The sequence below is a fragment of the Elaeis guineensis genome, chromosome 7 (genome assembly GCF_000442705.2).
Source record: "Elaeis guineensis isolate ETL-2024a chromosome 7, EG11, whole genome shotgun sequence".
NCBI lineage: Eukaryota > Viridiplantae > Streptophyta > Magnoliopsida > Arecales > Arecaceae > Elaeis > Elaeis guineensis.
Window position 1 is genome coordinate 81,697,925 of NC_025999.2, and position 24,629 is coordinate 81,722,553.

At 35.8% G+C, this 24,629-nt stretch overlaps 1 protein-coding gene across 3 annotated transcripts in view; it reads right to left on the reverse strand.

The window, feature by feature from the left end:
- Positions 1-309: 309 nt before the first annotated feature.
- Positions 310-24,629, reverse strand: part of LOC105048836 (protein arginine methyltransferase NDUFAF7 homolog, mitochondrial) — a 30,983-nt gene continuing 6,663 nt past the window's right edge. For 2 of the 3 annotated variants that reach the window (XM_010928300.3, XM_010928301.3), the window contains exons 6-14: positions 22,438-22,538; positions 19,489-19,607; positions 17,366-17,406; positions 16,973-17,061; positions 9,713-9,884; positions 9,492-9,608; positions 4,450-4,494; positions 1,643-1,774; positions 310-851 (exon numbers count right to left, since the gene is read on the reverse strand). In XM_010928300.3, coding sequence (XP_010926602.1) covers positions 717-851; positions 1,643-1,774; positions 4,450-4,494; positions 9,492-9,608; positions 9,713-9,884; positions 16,973-17,061; positions 17,366-17,406; positions 19,489-19,607; positions 22,438-22,538 — 951 coding nt within the window. In that variant the 3' untranslated portion in view covers positions 310-716. The remainder of the gene's footprint in view (positions 852-1,642; positions 1,775-4,449; positions 4,495-9,491; positions 9,609-9,712; positions 9,885-16,972; positions 17,062-17,365; positions 17,407-19,488; positions 19,608-22,437; positions 22,539-24,629) is intronic. The other variant, XR_832693.3, reaches the window with a different exon arrangement.

Consider the following 24,629-nt stretch of genomic DNA (forward strand, 5'->3'; position numbering starts at 1 on the left):
TGGATGCCAAGGGCTGCCTAAAAACCAGGCGTCCCGACGCATTCATTCTGTGAGCTCATTGAGGTAATTGTACTGTTCGAGTTTCATCTTCGTGTCAAAGTTGGCAATTGGTGCCAAATTTTCAGTCAAAGAACCTGTAGAAAGCGGCCATCTGCCTTGAATTTTTCAGAGATCAACTGGTGTGTCGAGTATTCCACCTTATCGACTATACTGAAAATCAAGCAAAAGTGACAAGCACTCTTGAGGCTACGAAGAAGTCTATATAGAACACGGACAAAATATAGGATTGCATGTATTGGTAAGCACAAGTTAATAATCAATGCAAATTGTACAAATATATAAATGGCGTTAGTCACGTTACAAACGGTTAAATGAAAACAGCGTTAAACTGATACAAATATAGAAAATTCTCCCTGAGTTGTAGTTGGTCTCATTTAGGAACAATGACATGCCGCTGCTGCAAAAAATGCAATTTTCAATTTGTATTTTCTACCTTTGGAAGCACACAGAATAATGATATCTTCTGTGAAGTACAAAACCCGCAATTACGATAGCTTATTTCAACTTGGACCTAACCAGTGCGAAAATAGTTTCATTAGCATTGAAGAAATTATTAAATGCATTAAATCCTTTAGATACTCTGCTGTCCGAGGTTCAACCTTAAAAATTCCACTAAGCCCTCCTGCTGCTTGTCTTCAGCAACGACTTTAGACTGGCTATGTAATGTTATGTGTTGGTACACTGATATAAAATTTAGTATTCCTGAAGTCATCCAGAAGTGGATTATATCCATCCTTTGTCCTTGTCTTTGTTGGCAAACCAAATTCTTCCATAAAGGCTGCAGTATCAAGCTGCACAGAAAGGACAGATCAACAACATTGAGGGGGAGAAGAACTTGGTTCAGAGTAAAAAAGGGGAAAATAACTCCTGATGCAACATGATTCTTTCTTGTACGGAACAGAAGGGGAAAACCCCCTCAAGTCCGGTGCTTAGGTTTAAATTTGAAAATCAGAGTTGGAACCAGAGTTGGGGGGACTCAAAAGAACAACAAATTTATTTTGGTCACAACACAAAATATGTCAAAGCAATATGATAAGGAAGCAAAACGCATTTTCCAGATGAAGATGGGACCATAATTTAGCAAGCCCCACTTCTGAATAATTGAATATTCAGAAATGAAGGAAGCATACCATTGCTATCCTTCTACATGGTTTTATTGGTGGTTCAGAAAGTAACAGATCAATTTGCAGCATGAAGGAACAAATTAGGATGCAAGGATCTTTTGAAAAGCAAGACAAGTAATACAGCAGTGTCCTGACCATGGTATACCATATCAGTTGGTACTAACGCATACCAGGCATACTGTACGGTACCGTACCGGTATCGAACCGATACATGGTATGAGGAGCGGTACCAAGTGTCGGGATGCCGAATCAATCCTGTATTGGGAGTACCAACACCACATCAAGTTGTTGACAATACGAGGTATGATACCAAGACAGCGAACCTCAGTCCTGTACGTGTCTAGACAACGCATGACATTAAACTGATCTTACATGACAATCTAATGCAACAAAAGTTGAACTCATCTCTACAAAACAACAATAGGTGCTTATAATGCCAACAGAATAACAAAACTTACTGTGAGAGTTCTTCTCTTCTTCACTGGCTTCAAGGATTTTGATTCTGTCTGTTCATTCAACCAACCAGAGCAGTGATGATCGATTCGCTCCAAGAGCCAGAAGTCTGTTGGGAAGAAGATATCAGCATCACCCTGACCAGGGAGACAATTGCCTCATGTTAGGTTGGGTAGCAACAGCACTACAGTTTTATTGCTAGAAAGGGTGGAACCTTTGAGGTTCTACTGTTACAGATGTTCTAAATGGAGACGAGCAACTTTCAGCCTATAGATTAATGTGGTCCAAAAATTTCATTGCTCAAAAATGTGAATGTAATATGTTAGAAATACTCCAGCAGGGTCTCTCATGGGGAGGACTACTGTCTACATCAATCATTATGGAGGTCAGATAACCATATAAAACAATAAAGTCCTTATCCTAACAGTTATTTATATACATAAACAAAAATCTAATAATATTTGCTTCAAGGACTTGTTTAGCAGACCTTGATTATAGGTCCATTAGAAATGAAACATGAAATAATAAATTGATATGTTAATTTCATTGGAGAAACCAGAAAAATATGCAATCATGCATGGTAAAAATAAAGAAAATATGAGGAAGCTCAAGGCCCATTTGGTACTCTTTTGGCTTTCAAAAACCTGAGAAGAAAAATGAATTAGATTCAACAACATGTATGAAGAAATCTTTTGTTTTTTGATATTGTTTGTAAAATCTTCAGAACTTTTGGAAGCTCATATTATTGCTCTCAAAAAGAGTGAAAATAAAGGGAATAGCAGAAATTTGTGCAAATGGAGAGCCATCTTTCACATCAATCTCCATTTGCTATTCAACTAATTTGTATAATACAAAAACAACAAAGGTGCCAAACGAGCCCTTAGAATTTTCATGAGCACTCCATAGAAATGACGACTCTAAAATTCAAGGATACTAGAAAGTGTATTAAAATATAATTATTAAATCAAGATGCATGAAAGAAAATAAAGTGTCTTTTAACTCATCTCATGATGTGATTATGTTTTGATGTGACAGGGTAAAGATACATCTCTCAATAGAGATATACAATAAAGCACAAGGTGTTCGTAGTTTCTGAAAGGAACCTGAAAAGGATTAATGAAATACCACGTCTATTATACAAGTGATAGGCCCCATGCAAAATATCAAACTCGAATTCCTATGGTTGGGATAAGTTATTAAGAAAAAATAATTCACAGTTGTGCCCCATTTCAGTATCTCTAATTCAAGGGTGCTCACTATTATAGAAAGATTCTAACTGAGTCACTTCTGATAGAAATGCAGAACAAAAAAGACTCCTTTCAAAATTGAATAGTCAAAAAAATAGTGAAAATTAATTAGTGGCAGAAATGAAAAAGAACTGCCACCAGGACTGAGGTCATTGTTGGCAGTTTCGTTCTGGAAGCCTAGCCTCCAAAAAAACATTTAGACAAATGCTATCTTCTGTCTCTTTGCTGCCAAGGACTTCATGACAGCAGAAAAGGTGGCCCGGAGAGGTTTGTGGATTGGGAAAAATTCTCTTTGACTTTAGAATTTAAATTGGAGATATCTATACTCCATTGCTACTGAAATTGACAGTTCTGGTATTTACTCAGAAGAATACTTAAAAGGTAAATGATCGAGATCCCTGTTTTGCTTCTTTCTTTTCAGAATGGAGAAATTCTAGAATAAGCAAAAGCCAAGAGAATCCAAGGGTCTGATAGTCATCAATACTTGCTTGTAGATCTAGCTTGAGAGAATAGTCAGAGTTCCCCAAGTTCTCAAGAAAGCAATTCATTGATGATTAGCAAGGGTTCTTTCCAGATCAAGGTGAAGAAGACTGATGCATGTGCTATTCCTGTTTCCTCAGAGGCCAAGGCCCTAGCCCTATCATGGATCTTGATTTAGGTGTTTAAGTAATTGACAAAGAGACCTTTTCCATGTTTGGTGGCTTGAAGCCATTGATATAAGAAAACAAGGTCATGTCAATCAATGAGCGGAACTGCTTTTGACTGTTGACTTTGCTCTCCTTCCTTGTTTGTTTGCATGTATTTGGGGTGAGTTTGTATATTTTGAAGTTTTGAGAATAAGTGTCATTCTTGATGTATTGGCAGATAGAGAATCATACATTGCTGTCCTCCTGTAAAACTTTGCTGTGGCTGTTGTCCTTTCTCCAGCCACCATATAAAAAGCTTTGGCTAAGGGTCAGTCTCTCTCATATCTATTTTCTATTGTTGGATGGAATAATTACCATTTTGGTCATCCTCCACCTATATAATTGAGAAAATTATGTAGGTTGCAATGAAGGCATGCAGATAACTGATACGAACATGTCTGGAGGCTAGCAGAGATTCGAAAACTGAGGCAGCATGTGCTAGCTCTTCAATATCATGATTCACCCCAATAAGTTATTTTCCAAAGACATATTACTTATAGTACATTTAACTGAGGTTTTGTATGATTGCAATTTCCTGAAGATTATTTAGTCCTTCAGATTACTAAAAATGAGAGTGCTGGGCACATGCATGGTACATGATAAAGCTATGGTGAACTGTGGAGATAGTTGAATGCACCTTGTGCTTATTACTGCACTGTCGTTGTTGTTATATATAAAAAAATCTTGGAGAGAAAAAATCAGGAATATTAGCAAAATAAAATTATTTGGGCAACAATGATGATGTGATGTTGCACCGTGGCAACCCACGCCTATAGCTTGCAATATATTCTATAGTATTAGTAGCAGCTGTACATTACATAATCTAGAATCTATGTCTCTTCAGATGAAATAAGAAAACCAGAGAGAGAAATTGCATACCTTTGCATCAAGGTAGTTGTTATGATCCACAGTGCACCCATCTCTCTACAAAGTAAAAATAGCAATATTTTACAGAGTCAGATATATTGTATCTGTTAAATGGAACTACACAAACAATTCAATTTCAGTTAAGGCAAAAAAATATGTTTGATGTAAGCACACATCAATCTGTAATGATATGATGGTCCCTACTTATTCTTTTGCATTATTCTGGGGTGATGTATGTCACAAACTTTTTATAAGGGGCTTCCTCTTTTTTTTTCCCCTGCAATTTAAGTGCATGCAATTCAAATACAAGCTGGAATTGAAAATGCTGCAATTAGAATTGCAGTTGCAAAAATTGTTTTTTGTTTGGTTGCCTGAAATTGAAAACTGCAAATATAATTGCAGCTGTTTGATTATATGATACTGCAAATACCCATAATAAACTAGTATTTTTAAATATATAATTCTATTATTTTTATACTATTAAAATATTATAAAACTTGTTACTATAGTAATTATGGCACAATAAAATGCACTGATACTATAATGATTAGATATATTATTATAATCATAAATATATATAACATCATATATTGCTATAATAACTAATGCTTATTATATGATAGAAATCACAATATAATTATGCTTATTGACGATATATTATACAGATTATAATAAGAATCATTGTGAAACAATAATAAGAATAATTAAATAAAAATGTTTTGATCATAATAGCAAGAGTTTTACTACTAATATTTTAAATATTTTTATACTAATATAAATTATATTGTATAATATTATAAAATTTGTTTGATATTATAATAATTATATATTATTACAATAATAAATTATATTTGTAACACTTATTGAATAAATAATTTATATTAGTATGCTAAAACTATATGATATTAAATTAATTTCAATGGTTGGAGAGTGCTAAGGAGGCTCCTTTAAAGGGTTGCCTCCAACTGCAACAAATCCTGTACTTGGAAGTATGACCAATTTTGCTTGTGATGCCAATTACAAGATTTAAAACTTTTTTACAGTTCAAATGCAGTATGCAGCTGCAATCGCAGGTGTCCAACAGTTGTTTTAGACACGACATCTAGATGTTACATATTTGGTTTTATGACAAGTTCATAAATAAACTAGAGAATACTGAGAATCTCAAAAAAATAAATGTCCAAGAACTCTACATCTATTATGTAAAAACTCCCTTCGAAAAGCTTTAAAAAACAACAAATGGTCAAGAAATAAGGCAAAAATAACAATCAAACAAAAATTATAAATTATACCACACGAGAGTGAAGAATAGAATGGCAAAGGAAAAGGCTGCAGTTGAAGACAATGTTGTTACAATTGTCCAATCCATGATCTGGATTGTACAATCTGGATCAAAATGCATGAAATTGATCCAGATCATATCAACAGATCAAATTCAAGAAAGACGGCCCTCCTCGCAAAGGAGACGCTCAAATCCAATGTTGGATAGTGCGATCCAAATCGTGGATCATGATCTACAGGATCATCCAATCCACTCAAACGGCCTTTTGTCTCATGTTCACATGCTGAACCAGGGCAGGCATTCCTATTTTCGTAATGAGGGAACTAGTACACAAATCTGATGGTGGAACTCTCTCTCTCTCTCTCCCTCTCTCTCTCAGACATTCTGCTGAAAGAACTCAAGTGATGAAGTTTTACAATGCTAGGACTCTATAATGTCCTCCATTAACTAACTTCCTAGATCAAACATCCCATCTCAAAGTTCATCCATATCAGCCATGAAACCAACGAATTCTCATCTTTACCCAATCCTAGAGCCCATGTTGCTCTGATCATCTCCTCATCCATCCAAGTCACCACCTGGTACTGAATACCTAACCATCTTCATCAACTGAACAAGGCCAGTGCATCAGATTTATGTACGACTTCAAGGCATGGATTTTGTGGATCAAGATCAATCCAAGGATTGTTACGATAACATAATTTAGTTAGTTAGTAATTACTTCTCTAGTGATACAAGGAAGTTCTACACTTCTTAGTGATGGAGGTGTTCAAGACTTGTAGTCCTGGTGGTATTCAAAACCTGGTCCTTCAGCTTTTGGCTACTGCTCCAACGGAGCTAGGGGACTTTAAAACCTAATGCTTAATTGTGCATTGTAGCTATTTAGATGACAATTTTCTCATATTATTTTTCCCTTTTTGTATTTTTTATATTTTCATATTTTCAAAAAAAAAAAAGTGCAGATCCACAATAAAAAATCTTACTTTTGTATTAATAAATAAATAATATTCTTAGCTAAGTAATGGACATCTAGGACATCATAGCATTTGCAATATGTAAAAATATGAGACATATTTTGACAAGTTCCAGAAGAATCCTCAAACATAAAATTTTAATCAAGATCCGGTGCATAAGTAGCTTCAAGTGCATGTGTGGACAAGAACGGCTTTCCAAAATAATTTGATAACATCTAGATAATATAATTTGACCTTCATGATAATACAAAAATCTAGACACCAAGAGTTAGACAAGGTAGTTATTTCAAAATAATATACATTAGAATTTTTATAAAATTAGGCTTTTGAGAAAATATATAAAACTTATTTATGCAGAATACAATACAGGGTGTAAGCATCAGGAAGTCAACCAAGGAGCAAAAACGAACAACTAGAGTGGGCATAAATTGATTTGGGCTACTAAGAATAGCTTCCTTTTACACCAAGAAACATTTTCATTGACTATGCCAGGTAAATTTCTCAAATGTGTTCAACAGATGCAATTGGCATCACACAAATTCAATCAAAGAAAACTTTCTTTTAAATCAGTTACTGCAACATCAGCACAGTCTAATAGGTACAAGGGAAAATAAAGATGAACAAAGAAAATTCAATATGGATCTGATGGGTGCCAGCATAAAACTAGCTATAGATCCAACAATGGGAAGAGCAAACAACCAATAGTATTTTACAATAAGACATTAAGTAATCTCAAGATCGGGCTCAGTTTGCTGTACACAGAATGTTATTGCACATGGAGCAAGAGGTTTGAAAGAACGGACTTAACATGTATTTCCAGGGTTGTTGATTTGACATATTTCATTGCATAAATGAGATACACATGCCAGTTTTTAGTGTTTCTTCACTTCTTTTGATATTCTCTAAGATATGCTTAGATTTTGCAAGTTCTGAAACTATTTGGATGCATTGCATGAAATTTGAAGGAAAATAAAGTTTCTGGCATAGGGTTGATATTCTAAATCTAAACTTCTTTCAAAATTTAGATTTTATTATCTTGGATTGCCACCAAGTAGTAAATTATATATTAGATTCTAGCAGTATATGTTTGCATAATATTTTTTTTTTTTTATCTCAATGCTAATTCGGTGAACGATACATTCAACAGTTGAAAACAACATATTTTAATTAAAAAATAATGTCTAAATGCTAGACAGTACTATGCTAGCCCAAAGAAGATGACCTGAACCATGATAACATATCTGAGATCCTAGATGCATATGGTACTTATAATACAGGTGCAGTATAATCCATAGTGATCCGCAAGTTTGCTTGCAGAAAACACAGTTACATATCATGTACTGCATATAGGTCAAGTATCTGCCATCTTGAACTTGAAAAACTGCTCTACTTCATTCCAGTAGGTTCACTAAAAAAAAATCTTTACTTCCCCAAGCCTCTTCCAGATCCATTTTGCAAGCAAAATGAGTCAGACTCATATTTACCTTTAGGGAGTGTTTTGTTGGGGGGAATAGAGATCTGGAATGGAAATCGGAATGGATGACTCCCATTCTAGCTGCTAAATTTGGGGGAGTCCCATTTCGATTCTGATTCCAATTCCAGGGTGGAATGGGAATGGCCCAACCTACCTAAAACTCAATCCCTACTCTTCTCTATGGATTCAAATTTTTATTCCAATTCTAATTCCGATTCCGGCCATGAACCAAACGCTTTAGGGGATTTGGTCATTCCGAATCCCATTCCGATTCCGATTCCAGTCACAAACCAAGCACCCCCTTAATGCTAGAATGGTTGTACATCTGGACTGCCAGCTTTATGGTTGAGATGTCCCTGTAGTCAGACTCCAAAAAACAAAAGATAATCTTTAATGCACCGCACGATATTTAATTTAGTGAATCCAAATATAACCGAACAAAAAGAAACGATGTGGCCACAGTTGGATATTCTCTGCACGAGCACAGGGCCCATTCAAGAATAGGAGGTTGCGTTTAGAATTTCAGTGGCACAGGGAGATAGGATTCCCAAGTCCTTAGTATTTCTTTTATTGTGTAAGGGCACAGTTGTTGCACAAAACTTTATTTCTGATGAAAGGCTTCACAACAAAATATCTATTTTATCTACTACTTATTTCTTACTATATCTACTATATGTTTTCCTTCAAGATATTAATCCATTTTTAGAATCTCATCTTCTATAATTAAGCAACTTAAGAATGTTTGGATATTTTTTTATAACTTCTTTCACGTAATTTTGTGTAATTTCGTTTTATAAATTATAAGATCATGACCGTACATCATATTGTTTAAGACTTTTTGTGTTCAAATCAAATTGCTGGAGCCCATTTTATGGGCAACATGTGCAACAGACATATCAAGGTTCTAATGGTTCTAATGGGATCAAAGATACAAAATATCAAGATTGGTCCAGCATGTCAGAGGTAAACATGGGCTTTATAATATTTTGGCTTTACTTTTACTGTTTGACATGAAAATTAGGCTTTATTTCTTTTAGTAAAATTAGTGAATTATGATTTAGAAATTTTAATGGAACATGTCCCAGGGTGTGAACACAAAAACTCAAAGAACCTCCTCTAAATGGAGTGCAACTGCTAGGCAATAGGCCAAACTGCTATAATGAACCACATGCAAATAGCTTTCATCAACAACTGTATGTGGATAGAGAAAATGAAATGCTTAACCACGTATTATATTTATGAAGAAACTAGAATGCATAACAAACTCAACATAAGAATTCTATAAGAAAAAAATAATCCAATATTTACCACTAGAAAAGGTTACCTTACTAGAAACCAGGGGAGCTCTATCACCGGGTATACTGACATCGGGGAGATAGCTGAAGTCAGAAGCAATAAGGGACATCTTCGGTAAAGCCCAATGCAGAGCCTCCAGTAGTTTCTGCAAGTTCAAGGTCATAAGCAGCTAAGTATATATATTTTTCGTCTAGACATGAAACAAGAAACTCATGTAAAAGTAATAGGATTATTAGGACAACTGCCTACCAAGCAACCAGTTGGCATCCAAGCTCTTCGGGGCTTTGGAAAAACTTTAGACAAAATGTGCCTAGATGCTGCAATTAATCTGCTCTGCCCACCATTATCCATGCCAATTATCTTGACACACTGAGCAATTAATGGATCTTGTAATGGCTTGTAGACTTCTGAGATTTGCAAGCTTTCTTGAGAAAGGACAAGTAAAATGATATCAAGAGACTCATCAAGGCCTAAATCTAACATCTAATAATTATTCAACATGACCCTCCAATGATATACAATATTTAGAATAGCAAATTACTAATCATAATCAAGCAAACAATAAATTGATAAGATTCTATTTCTATCAACACTTGACTGCAGTTGATATACTTAATCCAGAACAAAAGCAAAATGTTCCTTAATTGAACAGCAAGTGCCGCTAAGCTGATGCTCATGGAACATAAGAAAATGCATGCAGGAATAAGAAAACACATGCAGATATCTGTGGGTGAACTCTCTCTCCCAAATAATCAGAGAAATACATACAAATAACAGCAGTCAAATGACAGTTAGACATTTTAGCTGCCACAGGATGCATAACAAGATACTTTATAAATGATATGACTTCCGCATTCCTGTATATGAAGTTTACTGATTAAGTCAATCCTCACTGTTTTTAAAGTCAACACATTCAAATCAGACAATTTTGATGGCTGAAGATGCTTAACCATTGAAGGCACAACACATAAGTTCTATAAAAGAAGATGGGGTTTTGAGCTTGAAAGAATAATGTCCTGAAAAATAATCTCAATCATGATATTCCATATCAGCCTGAACCAGCCGGTACACCCTATACCATGCCATACCATACCAGTGGGAAATCGGTTTGGTTCAGGCTGGATTTTCAAAAAATAGCTTGAATCGGACTGCACCGGTCGATTTGGTACGGTATCGGCCCGAACAACCCGATATCGGGCCGTTTGGTCCAGTTCGATACGGTTCGGGGCCGATTCAACCCAATTTTCTTTTTTTTTTTTTTGTGCCTTTGGATGAAATTTTTTTTGATTTTTTTATTATCGATATGGCATAGTACCGTATCGTACCGGCCGGCAACCAGCATGGATTTCAGTACCGAGTCTGCGAATCTTGATCTTAATGAATATGGAAGTGTGCCAAAGACTTCTAAGAAAAGAATTAAAAAAGTCTGAAAAATAAAAACATAGGACACCTATAGAAACATGGGATAAGAAATAATGAGGTTTAATCTACTAATCAGAATGCATAGGATAAGAGCTTGATCTACAACCATGCACAAGAAGCCTCGTAGCAATAGGTCCACCAAACCTCCTAGAAACAGAATGTTGCTTGAAGTAGAAACTATATACCATGATCTTGAAAAGTATACCAAGATCCAATGGAAAAAACTAAAATGTATGCTCCTTGATGCATGGAATTTCAAGAATTTCAGATTTTTTAAAGCACATTGAGTTTTTAAACAAATGAGCTTTAATGGTATAGACTTGTGGACCACGTGTAATCAACAATAATTATTCTCCATATTGTTTATGGAACTTTTAATTCCTACATTATTCAAAATGAAGGATCACACCTAGACACAGTGAAAGAGGATTAACCAACATCTCATGCAATCCTCTGCAAGAGCTAGCACATTTCCTCATTTCCTCTTATAGGTTTCACATAAAGATAGAGCCTAGAAGAGGACATTTCACCTTCATCCATGAAATTAAAAGACCATAACAACTAGAAGGAAGACTCTCTTTTAAGACTTTTAACTACAGGTTTAGATCTCCATGATAGCTGACATAGACTTCTATAATGATATCATCAAAAAACTTTGCTATCCAACAAAGCAAAAAGTTTGACTACTTTCTTGCCTATATATTTGCTCCTTGATGGAACCAATAATTTAATACAAGGATCACAATTTTGCGACCAGATTGCATACTTGTGTGTGACCAGTATGGTAGAATACCGTTAAACGGAAAAAGCCCAATTATTGAAGGAGAGGGGTTGTAAGGATCCGAACAAATTCCTTACCCAGCTAAACTGCCTGAAACCACTCGATTTCAAGCGATTCAGCCCGATAAGGACCAGAACCAAGCAATTCGGGCCCCATTTCGTACCAAGACCATAAATCATCCCAGTTCCTGATCAGTACAATAGGATACCATTTGAACTAGGTGGTTTGGTCCAATATCGCATACCATGATTTTGTCTATAGCCTAGGCTTGTATCATGACGACGCTTAAACAATCAAGCCTACCTTGACACCAAATTGATAAAGGCACTTTGATACTCAAATATCAAATATTTTGGAGGGTCTGAAAGACAGAAGATGGATGAATAGGAGAGAGAAGAACAATACAGTAATAAAAATATAAAATAATATGGACAATTTCTACACATACACCAAAACTTTCAATAGTCAAGTCTACTATCAGAAACTCAATACAAGGTTATATTCAGAGAGGGGAAGAGTCTAAATTAAACAATTCATGTAAGAGCTTTGGAATTCGCAATTGAAAGCATCTACTGCACACTTGTCCCTAGACATTAGGTAATTGAAACAAAAACACAACAAATTACCCTTTAAATAGTGCATAATGATACTCCAATTGACAGTTGCACAACCAAGAGAGATGAGGGTAACATTTCAGCTCAGACAATTGCATGTCACATAGAGTTGTTTAAAAAAGAAAAAAAATCAAAAATACTGTGAACATGGAGAGGTTTTGTCATAAAAAATAATTTATATATTAACAACATGTAAGCTCAAAGTTCGAGGTATAAACTACGAAGGACATGTAACTTTAAGATTAACAAAATTTAAGGGTATTTTACATGAAAATCTCTCCCGATGCAAGTCTTAACCAAATGACAAGTTTCACTAGGCATTTCGCACCATAGGCTCCATATCAATGGGTAGACGGACATTAAACAAGTATCGAATGATAGGTACCGTGTGTCGAGCATCGATATTCATCTCATCACCATCCCATGCATATGTCAATACCCCTCATTTAGTTCTCACAACCAGACAACCTAGCCATAAGCAACCCCCATCTCGTCCCAATATCCTCATCCCCCTTCCTGCAGCCCCTCCTTGTCTAGGGAGGTAGAGGATGGTGCTAGTAATGGTGGTGGGTTCTAGCAAGCTAGGGTCAGGGCAATGGAGCAGGCAGAAGATGATGGGCTTACAAGGGACCACCTAGGCATCAACAATCCAAAGGAGAACACACTACATGGATACCCACACTAGCACCATCTTTCCCTTTCTCTTACTTTTACGACCGCTAAGTATGTATTGCTATCCATGTTAGTGATTAATCAAGAAGACAGGATGATCTAGATTCTAGAGGAGTGCTTGTGAATTATTCTGAATTAATAAGAGGAAGGACAAAGGAGGAGAATCTTAGTAAAGAGAAATCGGTGAAGTGTGATTGAGAAGTATATGTACTAGGAGGCATAGGAATGTAGGAGGTGATAGCTATTGTATCTTCCCTTTGTTAGTTATTCTAGTAATGGAGTATTTAAAAAGACCACGATTTAGTAGATTATCATGGTTATGCTTATGAAGATTCTTGCCATTGGGAGTGGAATTAGAGGGCTACACATGTCTTCTATCTTATCATTGTTATCTTTTCCCATGAATGTGTTCCAGAATCAGCTAAAAGATGGGTAATGAAGCCACCAAGGCTCTATCAGAGCCTCCAAGGCACAACATTGTTATGCAGTCATCAAATGGCCCAAGAGAGCTAGCCTAAAGTCAACAAACTAAGCATTGTTAGTCTTGTTGATGAGCGAGCTCTAGTGTTTTGCTCCTTTGGATCCCAAACACATCAGTGGTACCTCACAAGCCCATCATTTTCCCCCTGTTCCATCCCCACACTAGTTGTTGCCCATCGAAACCTAGCACCATCATAGGCACTACCCTTTGCCCCCTGGCCAGGGAGGGGTTGTAGGAAGGGGGACAAGGAGATTGGGATAAGGTGGGTGGTGGGCAGTCATCACGGCTGAGTCATCCAGCTATGCAAACTAACAAAGAGATATAGACATCATGTATGGGATCGCAATGAGATGAGTATTGATGCACGTCATGTTGACCCTTGTTATTTGTTGCCTCGTTTAACATCCATGCAGTAACTTTACAAAGGGGCAAAACTGTCTACCCATCAAAACAAAGCCCGCAAGCATAAATGCACTGTGAAAATTGCTATTCATGTAAGACTGATATTGTTGGAGAATTTCATATACAATTTCCTATATTTTGATTATTATATGGGTCGTGAACTAAAAAATCACCAAAATAAAACAATACAACTGGTAGCATACTGTTTTGGCACAAAATTGATTGCATCAGTACATGTGCCAAGATGCTGAAATAGCCATACTGGAATATACCAACCTTACCGGTCTGTACCGATGTGTACCAATGATAATGTACTAGTTGGTAATAATATGTTTCCAATTTTTTGGAAGCTTTCAATTTAGGTACATCCATACATACGATCAATACTAGTACCATATCAATACCTTACCTTTCCAATGAAAAAAAATGGTATGGTGTTTGATAGCAGCATTTAAAACATTGATATCAATAGTGTTGGTATTATCGGAAACTCATACACTATGGTCACATATAGAGCATGTTTTTTAATGTTCCTTCCTACATAAAATGATGTTTATCATTATTACTTAAAAAAAAAAAGGGAGGAAAGTTATTCAGGTACAAGTCTAAATTGAGATGGTAGGGTACAGTTCTATACAACTCACATCAACATGTATCAATGTACTTCAAAGTGATGTGCATCAATGATTGTCGGTACACACTGATACATGCCCAAAACACCATATAAGCTATGCTGTCTCATCGCAGATCCAGGGTCAGCCTTTCAATGTCAAAATCGCTGGTCTAGGATATCAAAGCCTTGGAATTAATTAGCAATAAAATTCTATGTTAAGGGTGTCATTCTCTTCCCTAGTCATATTAAGATTATTAAAGCTGCGGCTTATGCTCTAGCATATGAACTATTGTATCATGCCAATAACATTTACTTAAGGTGGTAAGAATGGGAGCTTTAACCTCATGTCAATTTGAGTCTAGTAAAACTAACGTTGCATATGGAAAGATGGTTGAATACAATAGGATGCAAGGGGTCTTTTAAATTGTTTAAATTAAGTATAAAACCAATGGACTATGGTGCATAATGAAGAAAGTTGCTTCATTACAAGCTATATGTATGCTGTCAATGCTATAATATAGGCTAATGATACTTTCGAAAAAAGTACAACAATATGATTCAAATTATACAAGTTTAGGGTGAAGTCTTAAAGAAGGCCTTTGTCTGAAGTGGAAAATATAGAGTGATTGGATTTTCAATCTACTCTAAGCTCAATCCAGCCGACAAGGGACTGGATGTTCCAGTTTGGAAACCAAGTCTTAGAAAATCCTTCACTACTAACTCCCTTTATTCTTTCATCAACAGAGGCAGTCTTATCTATTCTTTCTTTTCTTCAATATGGCATTCCTCCATTCCAGATAAAGTTCATATATTCATGTGGCTTGCCACCAAAAACAAATTGAACATGAGTAAAATATTTAAGGTTGGAACATCGGCAATGGTGTATGTTTTGCTCTTTTGCTAGGGAGAGTGCTGCTAACTAGATTTTACAATGTCTATTCATGAAAGAGATTTGGCAAGCTTTCAAGTTTCAATATCTGAGGATCAAAGCCACCTAGCAAAGCCTGCTATCCTTATGGACCATATGGAGAGATAGAATTAAATCCAATTTTGAAGCTGATTCTGACATACTTTTGTTAGCTCGTTGGAGCATCTGGAAGGAAAGAAATGCTTGTATCTTCCTGAGAAAACAATCGAGCTTCAATCATGTTTTCAGGGCAGCATTGAATTAATTCAAGCACCGGTCACTGCTTCGTATCTAAGTTAAAGAAGAGTTTTGAGAAGCTATTCCAAGCTCTGAAACAGCAGAATATTTTGTATGTCACCTTCTCTTTTGTCTCTTAGTTCATTGGTTGCCTTCTTTGCCCTGGTTCTACCTTCATCCTGCACTTGTTTTTGCTATTTTTGTTTTCTCTTTTAGCATCTGTCTCTCTTGTTCTTTGTAACCTTATTTTTCAACTTTAATACACAAGTGAATTTCCCTTCTCCTTAACTCGAAAAAAATACATTATAAGTTCGTACTGCAGCATCAAACCTAAATACTTTAAGAGCATATTGATTTAAACCATGATCTAATATACATGCCCTTGGAATGATACGCCTTTGTGTGCATCATATTGAATATCTTCTCTTTTTCTTGAATCACACCATACATATTTTATTACAACATAAAGTTTTGAAGTTCTCATGGATGTGATGCTCTTTGACAAAGCAATGACTTTTTAATCATATTCAAATTGGAACACCATGAAGGAAATAGAGATTGGAGAATATTATCATTCTTTTCTTTATGCATGATCTATATTATGAAAGCCTTAGATCCATGTTATATCTATAACATCTCTTCATTTTCACCTTTTCTTTCCTTTTTTTCACTTTCCAAAAGTCTCACATCCCTGTACCTTGGTGCCCAAGTTCTTAAGAGAATTGGTTTCTCTTTCCCCATATCTACCTTATCTCTTCCTTCTCCTCAGTATCAACATTGGATGTAACCACAGATGTTTCTTCAATGCTGTTTCCCTATGTACCACGTTTATTGCACACACCAAGTTCTGTTCAAATAGGAATATAGATTTTCTATCAGATCTGTCCACTATGTTCATTTAAAAAGAGACGAGGTATATTATACCTCAAAAGAAGAAGACTACATTTCTCCAGTTCCACCAACATATGTTACAACAAAAGTATAAAAGAGAAGAAACAAGAGATTCAAATAAGGAAAATAAGAAGAAATTAGAGAAAAAGAGAAGAAAAGAACTGAAAAGGATTCTGCAAGGTTTCATCCTCATTTTGATTCTTTTTCACTAATCTTAAGTCTATGCAGCGAACCATGTAATTTATTTTATAATATTGAGCCAAACATAATGCAATACCCAAATTATTTTGCATATAATAAGAACAAGAAAATTAAATTTATCTTCTAGTAACTGTAGTAGGTTTGTCCTAATACAACAGACCTTAAGAAGAAAAGAAATAGTAGTTGTATGTGATACCCCATCTCCATCATAGAACAAGAAGAAATAATCCCATTATACCATGCAATAAAAATAAACTAATCATGATCCAACTTCAGAAAGTAACAAACCTGTCTTGTACTTTCTCAAGCCAGACCTCCATCCATGGAGAAACTTGATTTGGAGAATAGACAAGATCGTGTGGAAGATTATCAAGTACCTAAAATTGAACAAATAAGCAAACTAGTCAAAATAACAAGGATAACACTCAATATTTGAATCAAAAAATTGATTTTAAGCTTGTTATTCCCCACATAACCACTTTTATTGTTACCATGGTAATGTATAACAAGGTTCAAAGCTTTGATACGAAGACCATACTGGTACCTCTGTTATCACCATAGTAATATACCACAGGCAAATTTTTTGAGATAACATCCCGTCAATGCCTTATGAGAGTAACACTAAACAAAAGCAGTACTTTTTCACCTTCTAATATAACTACACAATATTGGAACTAGTACCTCAAGCATTATAACCCAGCATGGTTGGGGGTCTACAGGCCCTGTATAGCAGAGAAAAGACAACAAATTTCAGGTCCTAATTTCATGATAAATCAACTGAAACATTTCAAGCTATCTCTACCCAGAAAAGGAAACATTTTCAGGTATCAATATTCCAAAGACATCCAAAAGTACTATTGCAAATTTATGCATATGGCATGCTTGAAATAATCATTTAACTTAGAGACGTAAAGCATAGCAACTCATCAGCAAAATGCTCCATAGTAAAGACAATTTCCTAGAAATATGTTTTTAGAGTAGATGTAGATACAATTGCACATGTATCCATGCTGCATTCTGCTAGTTTAGCACAACATGACACAGCACAAATACCATGCTCACAAAAGACAAACTAAAGCAAGTTTTGCTTTCAAATCCGATGTCATATATTCACTTTAAGTTGCTATTCCAACAAAAATCTACGAGACCCCATATCAAGCTTTTTTTTTTTTTTTGATAGGAGAAGGGTAAACTAAACCAAGGTTTAAAAACTCAGTTTCCATCCAAATTGGGCTTGTACAGTTTTAGTTTAAGCAGTTTGGCTGTTTAAACAGTTTCAGTCCAATATATGGAAATTCAGTAGGGGAAAGTAGATAGAAAGTACAATAGAGATAACCAGATGACTTTCTAACAAATGAATTGCTGAAGAACTAGACTCCCTCCCAGACCTTGCTATAACAGATCCTTCAGTTCCTCCTTTATTCCTTCTTCCCTGCATTGATGTTGCATTTCATCAACAAAATTCCCCCTGAAATAGTGAACTTTTCTTTTACCGCCCAGATAGCCTAAGTGCAACATTTGTTTTCTTGATGTTTATAGGCATTGCACTTCTTGCAAGTTAAAAGAAAAGAAAAAAAAAATCTACGACAATTTTTTTCCTAATTTAAATTAACAACTGCAACGTCAAAAGATACCATGGCACTATGGTCCAAGAACAAAATATCAATCAAACAACATCAACCAAAATTCTCCCTGAAATAGTGAACTTTTCTTTTACCACCCAGATAGCCTAAGTGCAACATTTGTTTTCTTGATGTTTATAGGCATTGCACTTCTTGCAAGACAAAAGAAAAGAGAAAAAGAAAAATCTAGGACAATTTTTTTCCTGATTTAAATTAACAACTGAAATGTCAAAAGATACCATGGCACTACATTCAAAGAACAAAATATCAATCAAGCTGTCAACATTTTAGTGCTTCATTGCGCATTATACATAGGACTATCACTACTATCTTGCCAATTTCCAAATAATTCTCTCTCTTCTTTGTTCCAGCATTATTTGTTGTTCCATTAAACTGCTAGGTAGTGTTTTAACTTTTAAGTATCATATTCAGGTGCTACAAGCCTACAAGGCAATATCATACAGACCCAACAAGGTGCCAATACCGCTATGAGGCTCAATCACCTCCTGAAACAACACATGGTACTTTGTTGTGCCGGCTCCATGAGTGTAGATTTAAGGATTTATATATTGGTGAATATCAGTCTGTATACTTGTGCCCGATCATAAAGACAAGGTACCAATATCGATACACTCGCATATTGGTATTGTACTAGTATGGCTTTCACCTCTTCTTCTTGCTGTCCCAAAACCAAGAGGTACATGCTATACCATGTATTGGTATGACACCACACCATAGCAGCCAGATACCAGCACAAGTACCAGCACCAATACTTTAAACCTTGGAACCAGCTTTTTGTTGTTTGCATCACAGCATATTGTACCATACTTATAAGGTACCAATATGGGACTAATACCGAGACTTAAAATTGCTACTAGCAGAAAGGAAAAATTAATGAACTCATATTGATCATGATAATATGGATATGACAACTAAGAAAAATGACACTAAACTGTGATCATATCAACATATGTTCTATTATCCAATCACTAATAGAGTATATGATTTGGAAAGAAACCACAGACATGGACATCAAACCAGTGGGAAACTTAGTTCCTTTTTATGAGGTAAAAAGGCATTATATAAGTAAACAGAAGTATGACAAGAAACAATATATGTGCATAAAATAGGACCAGCCAAGCTAACTGAACAATAACAATAATGCACAAAGATTTAGCTTACCCCATCCGGTTCTATCTGTTGCATCACGGCATTCTACTTTATACCTTGACAAATGACTCTGAACTTCTCCAACAGTTTCTAACTGCCTTTCGGCAAGAGATGGACTAATTTCTATAGAGCTATAAATAGAAGGAGAAACACACTTAGCACAAATACTTGAATTTCAAGCAAAGAAAGGGCAAAATAATTGATCACATAGCTTTTTCTGTTATTTGATAACCAAAATCAAAATACACTTACAAAGGAAAATATTTGTAACAAAATTAAAAGGCTCTTAGCATTCAGCTTGTAAAGTAACATATAGACATGACTTAAGTAGCCAGCAAAAGAATTATATTATCAGTATAGTGGCGTGTTTTAGTTAAGAAATTAATATCTATCAGATGTTAATAGCATCAGGAAGTAAGTGAATACTGCCAACCCCACTTCAATTTTATTCTCATTCCATATTGCCTCATTTATATATTGTGACAACTTATTTTTATTAAATATCATCAACATCTGAACCAAGGTTTTAAATCATGTGGAACGGGACTGTCCCGATTTTTCCATGGAACGGGATACGCCACCGTCTCACACCGTCTCGACACTTGGGACAAAAGATATCCCAGGCCATCCCAACCGGGATGCTGAGATGTTAGGATGCTAGCGGAACACTAGTGGGATGGTCCTGAGTATCATATCCCGATATCCCGTAGGACGTCCTGTTGGGATCTGAATCTTTGATCTGAACCTTTTTCCATCATAATGGTCAAATACCAAGCAGAACTAAAGATGGGAAGGTCAAAGAAAAAAGATTGAACAAATTCTTCGGATAACAAACGAGGAGGGCATACAAGGTTTGACAGACTGGTGTTGAGGGTCATACTGGCTGGGAAATGGCTAGGTAATATATTGATCTAACAAGTAATGGACCGGAGGGAGAAGGAGAAGAAAAGGGAGGGAGGGATAGGGGGAGAGAGAGGTGGGGAGGGCTTACGGAGAGGGGTAAAAGGAGAAGAAGAGGGAGGAAGTGCGCAGGAGACTGGGGGAGAGAAAGAGAGGCTTATCTCAAGAATGGCGGTGGTGATGGAAGCCCCAAACCTAACCCTAACCATCGATGGGGGCCAGAGATGTTGGCGATGGCCCCCGTGGCATTGATCGAGGGTAACGACATCATCTTCAATGTTGATTGAGGGCAACAACATCGTCTTCGGCATCATAAAAGAGCGACGGCATCGGTCAATGTCAAAAAGAATAGAAAGCAATCAAAGAAACCGAAGGAAGAGTTGAGGGGATTTATAAATTGAACCGACTCGAACGATCGAACCGTCCACTGCCTGGTTTGTGTTAGTTTGGCAAATACTAGGGGCATAGGGGCATACAATGAAACTAGAAGACTAGTGAACAGGCAGCACAAAACCTCCTTATTAGTAAAATTTTAAGCATATGAAAACAAAGAGCATCTTCTTGCTGGAAAAAGTCCCAGGAAAATGACAAGGTTTGATATAAAGATTTGCATTCTTTAAGACACAATAATAAGCCAAGAGCAAAAATGAAACACACTCTGACTTTCAGTTTCAACTGAATCTAAAATTATGTAATTCACCATGGTTCTAAGCAAGGTTCACAATACCGGTTTTTGTACATGTACTAGTGGTCTGGTACAATGTTGGTACAGTGTCAGTGCAGGTAAGTTCAAAACATCAACACTCGGTAAATACCCTGTATTAAGTACTGATTTGTTATTGGTACAATACGGCACTTCTATTATGGGGTGGCACGCATTGGTACAGCAATCCTTACAATTGAGACAACCTATTAGCAAAAATATTCTAGAAGAAATCGTAACATAACTATTGGTGCAATGGTGGAGATCAATTATAAATTACTTTGGTTGTTATAGTATAATTCTCCGAAGACTCTCAATGACTCTAAGAAGATGAACTCACTGATCTAATACAGTGCAGCTTGAAAAAAAAAGAAAGAATCAAAGTCTCTATATGCACCAAAAAATTTACAATGCCTATTGTGCTAGGAATTTATTGTCAGAGTCACACCATTGTATTGTTCATCTATATCTCTGTCAACAAGACAAAACTTTATTTTGATGCATGTCAAAACAATACACACCAACTGACACATTCATGGCTATACAGTCTTCTACCCCACTTTCCTACCCTAAACCCATGTCCAACCACCTACTACAACTTGATTACCATTCAAGACAGCTTGGAATTATTTCCTGTCAACTAACTTTCCCTTTTCTTGGAGAGTTTTAAAGGCAAATCTAGAGATTGGAATGCTAACGACAAAAATTCACCGTGCAGTATCGAACCAACAGTTAGTAATAAATAAAATCCATAATTCTTGCATCATGGTTTAATTTGTATATAAGCTTCCCATGGTACATCATTATGTGTGCAATGCCCAAAATTTGATGCTAAACATAGTTACTAAACAGATATCTTAAAACTATATAATCATTATGATGAACATGTTAAACAAGAAGCAGCACAAATATCTAGGATGATTCATAAACCCAGATTCCTACAGGTCACATTAGAAGTTTAGAATTGTAGGTTAGCATGTTATGTCTTGAGCAAATGTATCTCTCCAATGCTAGCGGATGCCAAGTGACAACACGACACACCTATCACAAGAATCCCTAAATGACAAAAGCATGATATATAAATATCATGCATGACAATACCACAAGAACTTATAATGAAGAATGCATACTAACATATGTTTTTGAAGACATTTATATGTGCGGGTATGTGTATATATCCATGTGTATAGACAGGTACATGTAAACATCTATCATATCCAACAATTTTCTAGATCCTTTTTATTTTTTTAGTTGTTTTCATTTGAATTAAATTACAATGATGCCCCAATATCATGTTAGTGAGATGCAACTACAATGAAAGAACATCAAAGCAAACTCAGCAAAGAGTATGGCCATACGTATACGTCATATTATTGTAAACCTTATCTGGTGCATTCAACATCATGTAATCCAATATACACTTCGCACATGTTCCAGAACCACCCCCAATTTCAAATATCTGAACCAATATAAAGCAAAATTTCACTTGAATTAGTCATATCCCCACAAAAAGAAAGGAATTCATTAATCATGAAGTATAATTGATAATATTAAATACAACAAAAATTCAGACTAGGAGAACCAAAATCATAGAGAAATTAAATTGCCACAGCATCAAATAACTGAAAAAGATAATGAGGTATCATTACCCTAGCTCACAAACCTTATACCAGATATACAAGACTAGCAAGTCAAAATTATCTGAAATATTAAATATACATACTAATGCCCAAGAAGCAGAAAATTGTTGCCAAAAGAAAGACAACCAATTCTTCTTGAATAATTATTAAAATTTATTTTGTCTCGTGACCATCATTTCTTGTGCACAAAGGTAGGTCTAGTACCAGAAATTTTATTCCTAAGCCAAAACTAATAAAGCCATACACTCAAAATCTCGATGGAAGAGCATAACAAATTTTCAAGTGTCTGTGTCTCTAAAGAAAGATATGGCTTAAGAATAAGCAGCTAACCCTGGAATGTTTTAAGGTTTTGACTCAATACCAGGTTTTCACCCTTGATTGGGCTTAATTTGTATATAGCCAGGCATGAGCTTTATAGCTGTTAGTACCTTATACATCTCATACCAAAGACCTATATTAATTCCTCATCTAAGTATCTAACATCTTGATTGTCAAATATAATGAGTCAAAATTGAAAATGGTACTTGAATTAGTGGATCTCTCAAGTCTCTCTCATCATTTCTTCCCTCCCACCATCCATCAACCTCATTTCATGTTATGAAACTCACCAAAGCACCAACTTGTTCAGCTGGCCAAGTCATAGGTCAAGGATCCAAGCATGGGTCAACCCAATAAATGAACCTTCATGATCAATCTTCTTCTGCGACCCTCCCCTATCTTGTCTTACCCACACATGAAGCAGCCCTTTTCTAACAGAATCTCCATACCAATATTCCTTGCTGGCACTTCACCAGTCTTCTTTGTAAAAGGATCTATAGACTTTTTAGCCTAGATCTATCCAAAGAAGCTCCAACCCTCCACCCCAGCATCTCAACCAATTCCTCTTCACATTAACAACAAGGTGGGATTTTCTCTGGCAATATTGACCTATATCAAGGTAATGTTACTGGGAAACGAAAAATGAGATAGAGTCTTAGCTGCTATATAGAGGGGAAAGAGCAGCAAGAAAGCCTCAGATGCCAAGAATCACAAATCGGCTACCATTGAAGACTTTTTGGCAGTTGATTTCCATGTTGCTGACAATAATATTGACAACAATAATGGCAGCAAAGAAGTGGGAGCAGTAGACATAATCAAGTAGCAGCTGGGTTTAGCAATCCAAAAGCATAATGCCATAAGGGTGGCTATAGATAGGAGAGACAAGATGCCATCATAGAGGGCATGCAGGGTGGGCAAGAAGGATTAAACAAAAAGCAGATTGAGTGAGATAGTGGATCATCAAGACTACAAATTTCTAAGTTTTAGGAGCAATATAGTATCTGTAAGTTGTTGTAATTACTTGAATTGTTAGACGTATATGCCTCAATGTATGCTACATGATTTTGACTAATCAAGTCTACCAACACATATTGCAGTCTACTAATGGAATCCTACAATATAAGCGCAATAAGTGAGCATTTAATTTTGTTTATGTAATTTGTGGAACCCAAAAAAAAATTGAGATAAAATTGGTGAAATCCCTTTTGATGCTCCACAAGCTTATAAAATCTAGCTAGAAAACCGTCAAATATGATCCTTCCAATTCACTAGATACATTTCACATTCATGCAAAATAGTTGAAAAAGAAAGAGTGGTCGTTGGCACAATGATAAGTTGCTCCATTATAGCTCAGCATCACAGTTTCAAAACACAAAAACAGCCTCTCTGGATGCAAAGTAAGGCTGCACACATCTAATCCTCCCCTGGTGTAAAGCTAGTCATAACACTAGTCGAGGTAGATATTGGCCTCTGAAATGGATTAGTTCTAAACCCCTCAATCCATTTTGATAAAGGTAATCATAGAAAGCATGTACAATTTATTGCTGCTTTAAGAGTTTGTGCCTCTATTCTTTTATTTTATTGATCAACCA